At 46.5% G+C, this 17123-nt stretch overlaps 1 protein-coding gene across 4 annotated transcripts in view; it reads left to right on the forward strand.

The window, feature by feature from the left end:
• Positions 1-17123, forward strand: part of LOC110538388 (protein TANC2) — a 142959-nt gene that overhangs the window by 108047 nt on the left and 17789 nt on the right. For all 4 annotated transcript variants that reach the window (XM_036938417.1, XM_036938418.1, XM_036938419.1 and 1 more), the window contains exons 5-7: positions 9439-9587; positions 12383-12578; positions 12950-13207. In XM_036938417.1, coding sequence (XP_036794312.1) covers positions 9439-9587; positions 12383-12578; positions 12950-13207 — 603 coding nt within the window. The remainder of the gene's footprint in view (positions 1-9438; positions 9588-12382; positions 12579-12949; positions 13208-17123) is intronic.

Here is a 17123-nt window from a genome sequence, read left to right on the forward strand (position 1 = left end):
ACTGGTTTTTTAATCCATCTCTCAACTATGTCTTGACTATAGAAGTCACAAATAAGGAATATCCTACTCTCACACACAAACGAGTGCTGCACACGTACGATTGCACACGTGACCCGCTTCTCGGCCGGCCTGTGCGTGCTGTGCAGACCGCTCGCTCACTGACATATTTTCGTACTCTGTAATCTCGTTAGCAGGATTTATGAATCCATCATAGTGACAGCCCAGCCCCCTGTAGAGGAGGGTATTGTAAAGCCCCTTCTCTTCCTGGAAAGTGCTGCCGCTGAGAAATGTCACATCTGTCCCTGGAGGGATTTTCTACGCCCATGATGCACTTACACCATTTTATTAATTCCCCTCGTATTGCCCCCATCCGCTAACCTACACACTCCTCCTTTCCTCTCATTGGCTTCCTTTGAGCGCTCCAGGAGGAGACCAAAGGGAATGGTAAGCATAAGCTTTAATGGAAGGTGTGTCCTTTGGCATTCTGGGGCAATGGGGAGGTTCTCTCTGGGCTTGACAGCTGGCGGGTAGAGTTAGCATCTCCATCCAATGAGGAGCAGCCAGGAGAGAACAAGGACATAGCATTGTTAGCAGTTGTTTTTGTAGTAGTGCCTGCGATGCGGCCCAGTGTTTACTGGTTCAACTCTTTGTGCCCTGCACCAGTGTATTCGCTGTTCGGCGGGTTTATGTAAATTGTTGTTGCATGCCAGAAAGTGGTTCTTAACCCAATTCTCTGTCTCTAAATATCTCACCATTATAAATAGAAATGCAACATCTGGCATTCAGATCTCCTTTTTTGTGATTGTTCAGCTCTTCAGCCATGAAGAGGTAGTGCTATTGCAGAGAATAGACACTAAATATGTTATCTTGGGAGTGTTAAACAGATTTCTCACATGTCGTTGCCAGACCTTGAAGCTAGGAGAGAGCAAAGATGACAGACCGGATTTGTCACCTTGAAATGTGTTGGTTAGAGTGGAGCATGGAGGCATGTGCCAATCCACCAGGAAGACGTCTCCATGCTGTTCTAACCTCAGGAACGATTTTAATCCTAGAATGACACTTCCTTAGACAACAAGTAACCCTTTTCACAGTCCTCTCAGTAAACACATTGGTTGGTTCAAAAGCGAGGGGAGGTATCACTTTTTAGTGGATCCTGAGGAGAATTGTCTCACCCACTCCAAGAGTAGTGTTTTTACATGACAGGACTAATGTTGTCTTCAAGCTGCAATCAGTTTTCTGGCAACGTTTACCTCACAGAACCTCTCCTTAAACCCCAGGAAGGAGTTGAACTCCAGCTAAACTCAAGCAAGAGACCTTGAAACAGCACATAGTTCTTTGTTAGCTTTTGAGGAGTGTGGCTACTCTTGCCCAGACAACTACTGTAGCTCTCATGACAGATTTCACAGTTTTTTTTCTGGCCTAAGGATGATGGAAGTATATGAGCTCTGAACACTTTGAAGTTTCGCCCGGTAAACCATATTGCGGTGTTCTCTCATGTAACGAATGACAGCTTGTCCCAGCAGACAGACGGTTTGAGAAATGTTATATACCCAAGAGCAGCTCATCAACTCCGCTGTCACTTTTCAGGGATTCGTACCGTCCACATCTTAAAGTAATTGTCCAGTGAAAATCTCACTTTTAAAAGTTAATATTCTGTTAACTTACAGTGCATTCGGAGCCTCGCGAATGACGCAGCGGTCTAAGGCACTGCATCGCAATGCTAGAGGCGTTACTACAGATGCAGGTTCGATCCCGGGCTGTGTCGCAGCCAGCCGCGACTATGAGACCCATGAGGCGGCGCACAATTGGCTCAGCGTCGTCCGGGTTAGGGAAGGATTTGGTCGGCTAGGATGTCCTTCTCCCATTGTGCTCTAGCGACTCCTGTGACGGGCCGGGCGCATGCATGCTGAATTTGGTCGTCAGTTGTACGGTGTTTCCCTCGACACGTTTGTGCGGCTGCCTTCCAGTTTAAGTGAGCAGTGAGTCAAGAAGCAGTGCGGCTTGGCAGGGCCTTTCCAAATCATGTCCAATCAATTGAATTTACCACAGGGTGGACTCCAAGTTGTAGAAACATCTCAATGATGACCAATGGAAACAGGATGCACCTGAGATCAATTCGAGTCTCATAGCAAAGGGTCTGAATACTTATGTAAATAAGGTATTTCTGTTTACATTTTTTAATACATTTGCAACAAAACAAAATAAATATCTTTTTTTCTTTGTCATTATGGGGTATTGTGTGTAGATTGATGAGGGAAACATTTATTTAATCCATTTTAGAATAAGGCTGTAATGTAATTGTGGGGAGAAAAAGTCAAGGGGTCTGAATATTTTCCAATTGCACTGTATACCCAAATAATGTTGTTAACTCATCCTATACCCATATTTGTGGCCAAAACAAAAAATAAAACATTAGAAAAACCCCACCTCCAAGCTTGTATCTCAAACAGACAGTTTCAAAAATGCTCACTATTTCCTCATAGAGGAGGATTAGCTGGCCGTTCGGCGGTCTACTCATGACCACACCGTTCTGTTGTTGGCGTACACCCACATCCAACACAGAAAAGCTGCTTTTTAACAAACTTTATTAAAACATTTAGGAAGGAAAACTATTTCACTCATTGTAATTAATTATTATAGGTCATATTTCATAGAAATCTGGAAAAGTTGGACAGTTACCTTAAGAAGAGAGAGAAGAAAGGACTGCAATAGCACAGCTGGAGTACTTTTGTCTTGTAGTATCATTCTGGAGAGGATGATGTCTCCTCCTAACTGTTGCCCACTGGAAGCTTAAAGGAGAGTGGGCTTTGACCATTAGCTGATATTCCTGTCTACTTTATTCCCTCATCCATTTAAAAAAATTCTTAGGGAGTTGTGTTTGTCATGAAGATATGGCTCTTGCTCCGAATGACACTCTCATCTGAAACAGCTTCCCCACAGCCCAGAGTGTGATTATCTTATAAGTCTCTCAACTCTCTCCAGCTCCACATAGTAGGCCACGATTTGGTGCACTGGCTGGCATCTCCAAAAGCTGCCTGGTGAACTCGCATAGTCTTCACATCTGCTTGTCAAGAAACAAACTGTGGAAGGACTGACTTTGTAATCACTTGTCCCATCTATAAATATTCCCACTGTTCTCACATTGTGAAAGCCGGACAAAAACCTGTTGTGGTCAGAATACTGCTACATTAAAACTCAGGGAGCATCTATTCTTAACAGTTTGTGGGCATTCCCCTTTCTTTTTACATGTCAAAGACACAGACATGCTTTAGTTGGTTTCTTTTGTTTTTCAAAGCACAATTAATGGAATGTGTGCTTGAATTGCCACCAAAATATGTCTTAAACTTTTCTCTTTATGAGTTTCATGTTTCCTAATTACTCCCTTTGTATTCCCACCCCGGGGAACAACATATTTTTGTTTGAATTCCGTGTCTGTTCCTACTAATTTTATACTTGTTTTCAAGAGTTGTCTCTAGGCTTGTTGCAACAACATTTTATAGTTACCGTATTTATGTGTTGTGTGTTAACTTATACACATACGCAAACTCCATCAGACGACACCCAGTGCTTACTGTAAGTGCAGCTGTTGTGGCTGGATGTAGATGTCTTGGTAAAGCTAACAAACAGCAGGTATGGTATCTTGGTGCATAAACAAGACAAGGCCATCCACTGACCCTACCAGACATGCAGGGATGACAGATTGGCCGTCTCTTAAAAGCAGTGACACATGACCCACCCTGACTCCGACACCCCCTTGTCCGCTGCCGACGGCTCTCGGGGAGGCAAGGTCAAAGGGGTGATGACCCTGGGCCCCTCGTTTGACCATCCCCGTCCCGTGACCCAACAACAGAGTAACTACCCTCCCCCCTACACAGCCTGGGTTGACACACTTCCCATAAGCATTACCATCTGTGCTCTGGTCTTCCTCTTCACAAGCCAGCCCTCTCTCTCTTTCTCTGTCTCTGTCTGGTTAGTGGTTCCCTCTCTCCTCCTCTCTGTGGCTCCCTGCCCTTTTTATGTCTGTCTTTCTTTCTCTGTGAATGTATGTGTGTGCTTGTGGGACCATTTTTGGAGGGGGGGTCCTCCCATTCCAGAATTGGAGCTTTCCCTCCCTACGTTAACCTCTCCCTGTGCCAAGAATACTGACCTGGATATGCACTGTTCCGGTAAGCCTGACCCCTTCGGTCTGTCAGGACCTGATCTGTCTGAGTGAGAGAGAGCGTGTGTGCATGACGGTTCTCCCAACTTTAACAGCACTTTTTCATAAAGAAAGGCAGAGAGCAATGCTGAGCTCGCTGAATGAGTTTGGTGGTTTCTCGCTGGCCTCCCTCCCTCTCTCTCTCCCTCCTTTCTTCCCTTGCTCTGTGGTGTTTGGACTCCAACCCTTTCAGACTCCTTATGGTTTCTGTTGAAGTCTCAGCCAGTGGTATTCTCTGAAGCCTTACAGAACAACCAAACCGCCAGCGCAGGCCTCGCCTCCCCCCTCCACTGTCCCATCCCAGCTCCAATGTAGGAAAAAAGAACCAGGACAAAGCAGCCCAGCTCATTTTACATCAGACTACTGGAACCCATTTTAGCAAGGGCTGCTGTTGCGCTCATTGTGGGGGTACAACACTCTTACCTATCATGGATTACTCCGTATCAATGAGGAAGACGTGTGTCCGCACAGGGGTGAGGTGTTCGCGACAAAGGTGTTTGCAGGGGCGCCGGGAACAGGGTTGTGGAGGTGACGCTATGGCAGCAGGAGTCGGTCATGCCTCCTCGTTACTCCGGAGATTGTTGTTGGATATCTGCTGTTTGTCCCATGGGCACACCTCAGAGCTACCTCGCATTGAGACAGGCCACACTGAAGGAAGTGATGGACAAGAAATGGATGGAGAAGGAGGAGGTGAGAATAGAGGGAAGAAGTAGAGAAAGGAGAAGAGGAGGGGAGTTATTGAATGCGGACAATCGCTGTCTCATTGTCCATCGCAGCTCATTCAAAGCTCTTCTTTCTCTCTCTCCCCACCTGACTCCATTAGACGATCCATAGTAATACTCAATGATTGACAGCACGTTTGACTAATAACCTCTCACTGTGTACTGTAGTTCATAGGCCTCGTTCCTCCCCTCACCAGAGCAAGGTATGAATGAGAGACGGGAGGGTGTGGATGATGATGATGAGGCATGGCATCTGTCTGTAATAAACCCTGTGATAATTATATATATTTGACCTGCATTATTGCCTCTGTCAGCTCATTACATTTGATCCATTAGAATGCCTCTGTGTGGAGTGTGTGTCACGAAGAGAGATGGACCAGAGGCATGGCTGAGGTATCGTCCGTCTCGATTAAGGGAGATTTAGTTGGAGATGTGGAGACACAAATGGAGGGAGATCACAGCATAAATGGTGTTCAGAGAGAGAGAGGTGTAAATTCGGATAGTGTCTCTAGAGAAATAATAATATTGTATTGAACTGAGGTTTTATGTCATTTCAGTTCATTTGTGAGATATTGAGTACACAGTTTAACTGTAACATAGATGACTGTAAACAAATGATAGGTGTTTCTTGCTGGCACAGGAAGTGCAGCATTTAATTGTTTAATTGCTCAAGTTACTATCTCCACAACTGTTTCTAATACTGTCTCCAGCATATGTTGAGGGTATTTATTCCTGGATCTCCATACATATAGACCCATCTCATTCATCTCCCAGCCTTGCCTCTCTTCCACCACCCACCCCCAGAACCTCTGAAGCCACTCCACTCTGTGCAGCTCCACTAACTCAAACCAGCTTGCTGACTTATTTTCGGACATGTACTTTCTGAGCGTAGCGCTTACGGGCATTGTGATCTTACCTCCCCTATAGGTCTGTGTCTGTCTCTCTCTGTCTGCGTCTGTCTGTCTTAAAAATAAAAGATCCAACTCCGACTCTCCACCAAAATTGTAATCCAAAAAATGGGTGACCTGCCAACAAGTTCAGTATGTGTTGTTAAGATGACCCGCCACTCAAACTGCTGCCTATGATGGCATTTTATTTTCAATACAACAACAAAAAAACATTTCTTCAGTTGCGTTACAAGATAGTTGTGATTTGTAGAAGTACAGTAATGATTTCTAAGCATTGGGAACCTACTCCAGAGGAGTTGGAAACAATGTGTCAGTGCCATTGGAATGATAATAAAATTATTAGATTAAGGGTTCAGTCAGCGTTCTGTAGCTATTAAATGCACTGCTGTGTGGTGGGGCGTTCTATTTCAGTGCAACGTAAGCTTTTTTTCACATGCTGTTTCAAAAGGCTTTGTCACTACTGGCCTTGGAAGGAGGGGTCTTACTTTGCCATTCAAATGTGTAGGATGTAGCCTGACCACCTCTGCCAGCTATGCGATCAAATCAGTCATTGGTTAATATGCCGTCACTCAAAAACCACTTAGCCAATTGCTGTCACCTCTCATGTTTTGAGACCGTTGCGCATTACAGCTGCCGAGAGAGAAAGCATGAGGTTTCCTCAACCTGACTGATGTTTTTTTTTTCTGTCGTAAACACAAGTAATTAACGGTGTCTCTTACAGGAACCACGCTCGGTTAGAGTAGAGCTTGCTGGGAGACGGAGGAGGCGGGGACCAAGGTACTTTGGGATGTTTACGAGGGGTCCCCATGGGTCTTGTATCCCAGAGTGGAATGACTTTAACATCTGAGCTAAGGAGACGCTACTACTGTTATTGTTTGGATTAACTAGTGAGGAAAAGGTGGGTGTCATGGCAGACCAACAAAACATAGTTAATTTAGCTGTTGTGACCCTCCACTGTCCAACTCCCCCTACTTCAGACATGGCCAGTCACTAGTTAGCACAATGTTGGGAAACTCACAAGGATGTGTTCTGTCTGACAATGCACTATATTGCCATTTCTGAGGTTTCTTGCAGTGACCCAAGCTTGGCCTAAACTGCTCAGAACAAGCTAGTTCCAGTCTGCATTGTGTTCTCGGGACCACTGTAACTGTGTTTTCCTTGACAGATGAATGCAACAGGGGTCATTCAAACAGGAATAACCTGTTGGTCATAAATCCATCCACCTCCCCTGCTCTCCTGTTAAAATTCATATTGCTGAAATTACCCCCCACCTCTAACCCCTGTCAGTCTCCAGCCCCCTGCAGCCAGTCTGACCTATTTAATGGCCACTGTCTACATCTCTCTCCAGGAGGGGTTAACTGCTCACTCTAGTATAGATGTGTGTTCATGTGTGTGTCTCTTCTGTTCTAGGGGGGGACATTAAGTGTCAACTCTTATGCTTGTGCTCGTTTCTGTTCTAGTAAGGATCCAACGCTATTCAGCTATAAAGAATGTCATTGTTAGTGCCTGATACTGCTTGAGAAACCTCTGAACAGACATGTTTGATGAACAACAACATTTTCCAGCCATGTGCCTTGTAGAGATTTACTGTCATAATGGTGTCAGTGGATCCAGCAGTAATTATAGTCCACCAGTGGAAGAAAGACAAAGAAAAGAGATCTTGAGAGCCGGTGCGAAAGGGCTAGAGATGGAAAGAAAGAGTGAGACGCCCTCGAGCAACCAGGAGCACATTCCGTAGTGCACTGATTGTTGCCATGATGACCATCTGCGTTATTGTACTCCTTCAGCAGGGTGAGATTCTGTGGCGTGAGGGAGAGAAAGGAGAACCACCAGAGCACTGTAATGTACGTGCTTCTTTTTCAGGTCCATATATTTCATCCTGGTGAACGATAGCTGTGATCATACAGTAGTGTCCGGATTTCTATGTGTTTATTATAAACATTCTGTGCCATTTTTAGGCTCACGTGTTCTGAAAGAAAAGATGATCTCTACAGAGCTGTTCTATTTTCTATGTGCTTGTAGTTGGCATATTTAGGTCGAGAGAATACATTAAAATGAAGCTCAATGATTCTTTGCAGTCTCTTTTCTCAGCTGTGGTGCCGTCTCCCTCTCTCTTAGGCATAGGTGACTAATCAGCCGTTTTATAGCCAGTGTAGGTGTGTGTTCCAACAGTGACAGTACTATGATGTGTTAAGTAAATAACACTCCCACCTCTCTAGAATGTGCACTGGTGGTGTATTTATTTGATTTATTTTTTGGAGCCTTTAGAAGAAACAAGTGTCTGTCTCTCTCTGTCTGTCTGTGTCTCTGTTTGTCTATGGGGGTGTGGTCAATTGCCATGTGTGCCCATTGTTGAGCAGTCTTATTTTGACACCGAGTAGTCGACATTGATACAAATGTATGGTCTGTGGTGGTGTAGGGGCGGTAACCAGTCGTCCAGATGGCCGTCTCCTGTTTTTATTGGTTTCCGTTACTTCCTTTGACCTGCCCATAGGACCAACAACATGTCTGTCAGAGGAGCAGAAAGTGTCACCTAGCCTACTCCTCTTTCTCTTCCTTCTTTCTCTCCGCTCCACTCCTTCAACGAGATGGGGCGTTGGTCCTCTCCCATCTGCCGTCTTTGTGTTGGACTGACTGCTGCCTCGTTTGGGTGCTAAACACGTGGTGATGATGAGAGCCATTCTAGGGTCTTCTATTGGCTAATACAACTGTTAGCTAGTTCAATAACATCACAGAGGATTAAGCACATGCTCAGAGCATTCCAGTAGCTTGATTAACTTGATTGCCTGATGTAATATGAACATGCTGTTTAATGAAGAAGATTAGCCAGATTGTCCTTAGCATTAAGACGTCCTTGTGAAAGAGGGGGATATTTAAGCAGGGACAGCTCCTACTTGAACACAAGCTACTAAAACGTGGCAGAAATTGTGCTTGGAAAGCTCATGACAGACAACCTTAACAGTGAGGCGAAATGAAGTCTTTTTTTTTTTTAAGAACACATTTTTTTAAATGTGTTCTTAATACTTCCGAGCCCTCCCCTGTTTATTCCGGTCTTCCTCAGTGTCCCAGAGCCAGTTTGCTCTCCCCAACGCTGTGCTTCCCTCACTCCATCCCTCTGCTTCTCACATACTGTAGGATCGATGTACAGTCTACCCGACGTCCTGCCGCAGGAGATTGTGGGATAGCTTACATTTTTTGTGAAGGACAGATTGATAGCCAGGGTGTGTAAGGGACAGTAACTTCCTCCAAGGGGATTTGTTGTAGGAACTGTAGTGTTGTTGTGTCTGGGGGAATTGTTATGAGCTCTATAGATTATTCTCTAAGTTATGTGTGTGTTGTGGTGAGAGATTTGGTGGTTGTTTTTGGTGGTAGAGCAGTGCACATGATTCTTTCAATTCAACTAAACTGAGAGCGAGAGCCAGCCAACTAGACTAGATTAAGGGGTTGCCTCATTATGGTTCCGGATTGAGAATTGATCCCCTCAGGCTTAATTTGCTGCAGATCCATACATATTTCTCCTGGTATCTGTATCGCTGTACTGTGGTGTTGATCTGAATCCTTTCTTGCTCTCCCTCCCTCCCCATCTCCATCTCTCCCTCCATCCTTCCAGGTGAGGAGAGCCAGGAGCTGGGCCCCCCTCCCTCTGTGGACGAGGCAGCCAACACCCTGATGACGCGCCTGGGCTTCCTCCTGGGAGACAAGATGAACGAGGGACAGTCGGGCTCACAGTACGACATGGACAACCACGATGACAGCCAGGTAGGTTACACACACACACGCACACTACACACACACTAGAGTACAGTAAGAGCATGGACGACCACGACGACAGCCAGGTAGGTTACACACACGCACACTACACACACACTAGAGTACAGTAAGAGCATGGACGAACACGACCACGGACAGGTAGGTTACACACACGCACACTACACACACACTAGAGTACAGTAAGAGCATGGACGAACACGACCACGGACAGGTAGGTTACACACACGCACACTACACACACACTAGAGTACAGTAAGAGCATGGACGAACACGACCACGGACAGGTAGGTTACACACACACACACTACACACACACTAGAGTACAGTAAGAGCATGGACGAACACGACCACGGACAGGTAGGTTACACACACGCACACTACACACACACTAGAGTACAGTAAGAGCATGGACGAACACGACCACGGACAGGTAGGTTACACACACGCACACTACACACACACTAGAGTACAGTAAGAGCATGGACGAACACGACCACGGACAGGTAGGTTACACACACGCACACTACACACACACTAGAGTACAGTAAGAGCATGGACGAACACGACCACGGACAGGTAGGTTACACACACGCACACTACACACACACTAGAGTACAGTAAGAGCATGGACAGGTAGGTTACACACCCTTTTGTCATGCAGTTACAGTATATTATTATTAGTTTGTCAATACTTTGGAGTCTTTAAAGACCCATCATGGCATCAGGATACAAAGTGCAGGCTTTCTCCTAGATGAGTAGTCACTACTGTAGGTGGTCAACACACAATGTGGTCCAGCTTATAAGGGCCCCACAGCTATAGAAGCACACCCCAAATCAGTGGGATGTGCAGATCACTTTCCAAGGCCTCTTAAGCATCGGAACCAAGTGGACCATTTTGTAGATTACGTCACTTGTTTACGGCAAACTCAATGGCCCCTGACACCAGTATGCGCTGGCTCAGAAGATGTTTGTGAAGATCTGGCCTGTTTGTAAAGATCAATCCTGTGAGTTACGGATAACCTAGCTCTGAGTGAGGGACTCTAGGCTCTCCTTCACTCCTGCAGAGCAGAACCAACATGACACAGGGCAGGGGAAGGTAACCAGGGGAAGGTAACCCGCTACCTCGGTCGCCGCATGCCACATTCTCTTGTCTAAGCAGTGTGCCTCCACAGAGGCCTATCCAATGGTGCTGGAGCGACTCCCCCTTAAATCCTGACCCACTTTTCCAAACTTCACACATTGGGTGCATCTTTATTTTTTTATTTTTTTGTTGTTGTTGAATTTTTACCCCTTTTTCTCCCCAATTTCGGGGTATCCAATTGTTGTAGTAGCTACTATCTTGTCTCATCGCTACAACTCCCGTACGGGCTCGGGAGAGACGAAGGTTGAAAGTCATGCGTCCTCCGATACACAACCCAACCAAGCCGCACTGCTTCTTAACACAGCGCGCATCCAACCCGGAAGCCAGCCGCACCAATGAGTCGGAGGCTACACCGTGCACCTGGCAACCTTGGTTAGCGTGCACTGCGCCCGGCCCGCCACAGGAGTCGCTTGTGCGCGATGAGACAAGGACATCCCTACCGACCAAACCCGGACGACGCTAGGCCAATTGTGCTTCGCCCCACGGACCTCCCGGTCGCAGCCGGTTACGACAGAGCCTGGGCGCGAACCCAGGGACTCTGATGGCACAGCTGGCGCTGCAGTACAGCGCCCTTAACCACTGCGTGGGTGCATCTTAAGCAATGATCTGACTCTGGCTCATTTTGCCTTTATTGGTCTTTGTGATCTGTTGAGGTGAGTGGAAGGACATGAGGAGAGGAGAGCTTGTTTAGACTATTGAGTACACCCCTTGTTCTGCACAGCTCAGCAGTATGCCTTTGGTTCGGTCCTTCGTGCCAAACTGCAGTGGTAACAAAAGCCAGCCCTGGTTTTCTCAAGTCTCAGTTTAGATGCCTGCCACTCCCGCGCAAGCAGATGCAGTCTGGGTAGGCTAGGTAGGCGGGAACCTCCCGTTCTATATTCATGTCTACGTCGCCTCCCTTAACACATCCGAATCACAACAGAGTTGTTATCATGATCAAGGAGCATTCCACACTTGGAGGCCCTCTGTCTTGCGCCAAACCTTCCCTAAGAAGTCACTCACAACTCTGCTCATATCCTGGTCTCCCGGCCACTTCTGTGTATTTCTATGCTATTCTGACTAATCTCCCGATTTATTTTCAAATGACTGTCTAAATCAATTTGTTTTTCATTTAGAGCCAGGGCCATGGATAATTGATGAACAGATTGTCTGGAATAAGAATCCAGCATGCCCGGAGGTGGGCCTGCCTCTCTCTCTCCCTGCCCCTGCTCAATAGATCAAAGTATAACTGGATCTATTCTACTTGCGTGGCTCACTAAACATATTGATATTCTACTGAATTAGAATTCATTATATTGCAAAAAATAGTTCACTCATGAAAATAATTGCATGAGTCATCAAAATATATTAAAAAGAGATGACTCTACGGTTACACAGGCACTGGAATAATATGACCGGCAAGGACTGTATCAATGAGAAAGAATGCTAGGATCAGCAATCATCTTGTCGGTCTATGGTGTGCGTGTGCATGTGGGTGCACGTGTGTGTGTGTAGGCTACTGTGTACATGTGATATGTCAACTGGCTGTGCCTTATCATAATTTAATCATGGCTAATTTACATGATCATTTCTCATGGGTTGATGCAGTCCAGTGTATCACTGTACTTCAGTATTGACTTGACCCTTCCTCCCTCCCTACCAGGGCATGATGTCAGTGACCCAGCGGATCAGCCCCTGCTCCAGCCTGGCCAGCAGCACAGCCTCTCCCCCTGCAAGCAGCCCCTGCTCCACGCTGCCCCCAGGAGGGGCCCCCGGGAAACACGCTTCTGGAGACTGCGCCTATGGTTCCATCACCAGCCCCACCTCCACCCTGGAGAGCAGGGACAGCGGCATCATCGGTGAGGGACAGACACTCACTTATTTTATGGAAGTTATGTAATGTTTCCCATGTATTTCCTGGCATGCCAAACGTTTACACTGAAAGCCATGTTTTCTGTAACAATTTGATATACTCATGTTTTAATTCTTTACATTTTGGAAAAGCCAGGTGATGGGGTTAGCTGCATTTTTAAATATGTTTGCTTTATATCCTTATGGGCTCTACTTTTGGGAGATTTTGTTATTGTTATAACATTGACTTTGAGGCGTGTAATTGAATGACGAGTAAACTCGCCTTGCTCCATGGGCCTTAATCAGTTTTAAACTAAGCAGAGTCTCTAAAGAACTGCAACACTGCATATATTTGTCTAAACTACCTTTTATCTGCCAGCCACACTGACCAGCTACTCTGAGAATGCTGACCGGGGTGGGGGGAAGCATGGGGAGGGCTCGCGGGGTAGCCTGAAGCTGTGGCAGACCCAGAAGTGTTTGGGCACAGACTCGTTCCTGTACCGCGTGGATGAGAACATGGCTGCCTCCACCTACAGCCTGAACAAGATCCCAGAGAGGAGCCTGGAGACGGCCCACTCCTCCCACTCTGCCCACTCCATCCCCCTCTACCTCATGCCCCGGCCCAACTCTGTGGCAGGTGAGTCACTGTGCCAGCCACACCTCTTGTCTATTTGTTTACCACATTTCATTGCACACTTTTACGCCAAAGTGGCACACAAGTGAATGTGCCGCTAAAGGTAGGAGATTCATTACCCGTTGGAAGTTTGGGTCTGTTCTATATCAATTTCCATTCAGACAATGACCTGAAACTCAGAATTAATTGAAAATCCTTATAGGGTTTGGCTATATTACTTTCATAAATGTGTAATATCTAGTTACCAAGTTGTAATTGACCCCCTTCTCAGCATCTGAGACTGCCTGAGTGTTCCCACCTCATTTAGGTGCTCTTATTTAACCCCCTGTGCCCCTCCGACATTAACTTTAAAGGAATAGGGAACGTTAATGTTCTCACAGTACCTGAGGATGGGGGGTGAATACCATGGATGCCAGGGTAAAACATTCCTTCAGGGTGAGGAAAGCCCCACAGATTCCCCTGTGTGTTCAAAAAAAGTGTTCAAACATGTGTTTTCAATGTCCTCTCTATGTCGGGGCATATAAAAGCAGCATAGCAAGCTGGTTCTAAAAAGCCTGTAGCTCCTCACCTCTGACTTGGCCTATCCAGTGGGATGAATGGAGCTGGGCTAGCAGTGTTTAAGGGATCGATCATGCAGGGGTTTACGTTGTTTGGCCTTTTTCTTTTGACTTCTGACACATGCCCTCTAAGAGGCCACTGTGCAAACAAAGCTTATTGAAGAGTCAGGGAAGAAAGCTGGGCATGGTGGGAGAATGGGGGAGGAGACTGATATAGAAGAGAGAAAGGGAAAGGAATAGAGATGTAAAGAGAGGGAGACAAACTGATAGAGGAATAAAGAGAGAAAGGATATACAGTAGGGGGGGACACTGATAAAAGGAAAAAAGTCAAACAGATACAGGAGAGAAGGGGAGAATGTGTGGCATAGATTCCAGTCATCAGGACAGTAAGATGGAAGGAATGAGCAACATTAGTTTAGTAGAGAGAGAGGGGAGTCTGCGTAAGAAAGATGGATAGAGAGAAGAAAAGGAGGGAGGATAAACTGGGCATGGAGAGGCTTGGCCCAGGCAGCACTGAAACATCAAAGCCATGGGCATAGTCCCTCTGGTGACTGGGGAGAGAGACGGAGGGGGAGATGGAGCGAGAGAATCACACAGAGAGAAAAAGAAAGATAGGAGGGAGGCACCCTGGTAACGAGGGAGCGGAGCGAGATAAAGTGTGAATGTTGGAGAGAACGAGTGCAGCTCCCCAAGTCCACCACTGCAGTATTCAAATTGTATTAGTCACAGGCGCCGAATACAACAGGTGTAGACCTTACAGTGAAATGCTTACTTACGAGCCCCTAACCAACAATGCAGTTTAAAAAAAAGAATACAAATAAGAATAAGAAATAAAAGTAACAAGTAATTAAAGAGCAGCAGTAAAATAACAATAGCAAGACTATATACAGGGGGGTACCGGTACAGAGTCAATGTGCGGGGTCACCGGTTAGTTGAGGTAATATGTACATGTAGGTAGCATTATTAAAGGGACTATGCCTAGATGATAACAACAGAGAGTAGTAGCGGTGTAAAAGAGGGGGGGATGCAAATATTCTGGGTGGCCATTTGATTAGATGTTCAGGAGTTTTATGGCTCGGGGGTAGAAGCTGTTTAGAAGCCTCTTGGATCTAGACTTGGCACTCTGGTACCTCTTTCCATGCGGTAGCAGAGAGAACAGTCTATAAATAGGTTGGCTGGAGTCTTTGGCAATTTATAGGGCCTTCCTCTGACACCGCCTGGTATAGAGGTCCTGGATGGCAGGAAGATTGGCCCCAGTGATGTACTGGGCCGTATGCGCTACCCTCTGTAGTGCCTTGCGGTCGGAGGCCGAGCAGTTGCCATACCAGGCAGTGATGCAACCTGTCAGGATGCTCAAGATGGTGCAGCAGTAGAACCTTTTGAGGATCTGAGGACCCATGCCAAATATTTTCATTCTCCTGAGGGGGAATAGGTTTGGTCTTGCCCTCTTCACGACTGTCTTGGTGTGCTTGGACCAGGCAGGTAGCCTAGTGGTTAGAGTATTGGGCCAGTAACCGAAAGGTTGCTAGATAGAATCCCCGAGCTGACAAGGTAAAAATCTGTTGTTCTGCCCCTGAACAAGGCAGTTAACCCACTGTTCCTAGGCCATCATTGTAAATAATAATTTGTTCTAATCTGACTTGCGTAGTTAAATAAAGGTAATAATATATATATATATTTTTTAAAGTTAGTTTGTTGCTGGACACCAAGGAATTTGAAGCTCTCAACCTGCTCCACTGCAGCCCCATCAATGAGAATGGGGGCGTGCTCGGTCCACTTTTTCCTGTCATCCACAATCATCTCCTTTGTCTTGATCACGTTGAGGGAGACGTTGTTTTCCTGGCTCCACACGGCCAGGTCTCTGACCTCCCTATAGGCTGTCTCGTCGTGGTCGGTGATCAGGCCTACCACTGTTGGGTCATCGGCAAACTTAATGATGGTGTTGGAGTCGTGCCTGGCCATGCAGTCGTGGGTGAACAGGGAATACAGGACGGGACTGAGCACACACCCCTGAGGGTCCCCTGTGTTGAGGATCAGCGTGGCGGATGTGTTGTAACCTACCCTTACCACCTGGGGGCAGCCCGTCAGGAAGTCCAGGATCCAATTACAGAGGGAGGTGTTTAGTCCCAGGGTCCTTAGCTTATTGATGAGCTTTGAGGGCACTATGGTGTTAAACGCTGAGCTGTAGTCAATGAATAGCATTCTCACATAGGTTTTCCTTTTGGCCAGGTGGGAAAGGACAGTGTGGAGTGTAATAGGCATTGCATCATCTGTGGATCTGTTAGGGCGGTATGCAAATTGGAGTGGGTCTAGGGTTTCTGGGATAATGGTGTTGTGAGCCATGACCAGCCTTTCAAAGCACTTCATGGCTGCAGACGTGAGTGATACGGGTCGGTAGTCATTTAGGCAGGTTAGCTTAGTGTTCTTGGGCACAGGGACTATGGTGGTCTGCTTAAGATGTTGGTATTACAGACTCGGACATGGAGAGATTGAAAATGTCAGTGAAGATACTTGCCAGTTGGTCAGTGCATGCTCGCAGTACACGTCTTGGTAATCCGTCGGGTCCTGCGGCCTTGTGAATGTTGACCTGTTTAAAGGTCTTACTCATATCGTCTGTGGAGAGCGTGATCATACAATCTTCCGGAACAGCTGGTGCTCTCATGCATGTTTCAGTGTTATTTGCCTCAAAGCTAGCATAGAAGTATTTTAGCTCGTCTGGTAGGCTCGTGTCACTGGGCAGCTCTTGACTGTGCTTTCCCTTGTAGTCTGTAATGGTTTGCAAGCCCTGCCACATCCAATGAGCGTCAGAGCCGGTGTAGTACGATTCGATCTTAGTCCTGTATTTGCGGGATTTCTTACAATTTTCCGGGTTAGAGTCCCGCTCCTTGAAAGCTGCAGCTCTAGCCTTTAGCTCAGTGTGGATGTTCCCTGTAATCCATGGCTTCTGGTTGGGGTATGGACGTACTGACGTCATCGATGCACTTATTGATGAAGCCAATGACTGATGTGGTGTACTCCTCAATGCCATCGGAGGAATCACAGAACATATTCCAGCCTGTGCTAGCAAAACAGTCCTGTAGCCTAGCATCTGCTTCATCTGACCACTTTTTATTGATCAAGTCACTGGTGCTTCCTGCTTTAATTTTTGCTTGTAAGCGGAAATCAGGAGGATAGAATTATGGTCCGATTTGCCAAATGGAGGGCGAGGGAGAGCATTCTCTCTGTTTAGTGTGGGAGTATAGGAAATAATATGACCTACAATCCTTTGGCCTTCGGGACTTTGTGGTTGTAGCTGGGCAATAGGCCGCCACAGTTCCTCATCCAATTAGAGACAGTGTTCTGTTGGATGTCACCAAACTTCA

The sequence above is a fragment of the Oncorhynchus mykiss genome, chromosome 12 (genome assembly GCF_013265735.2).
Source record: "Oncorhynchus mykiss isolate Arlee chromosome 12, USDA_OmykA_1.1, whole genome shotgun sequence".
Lineage (NCBI taxonomy): Eukaryota > Metazoa > Chordata > Actinopteri > Salmoniformes > Salmonidae > Oncorhynchus > Oncorhynchus mykiss.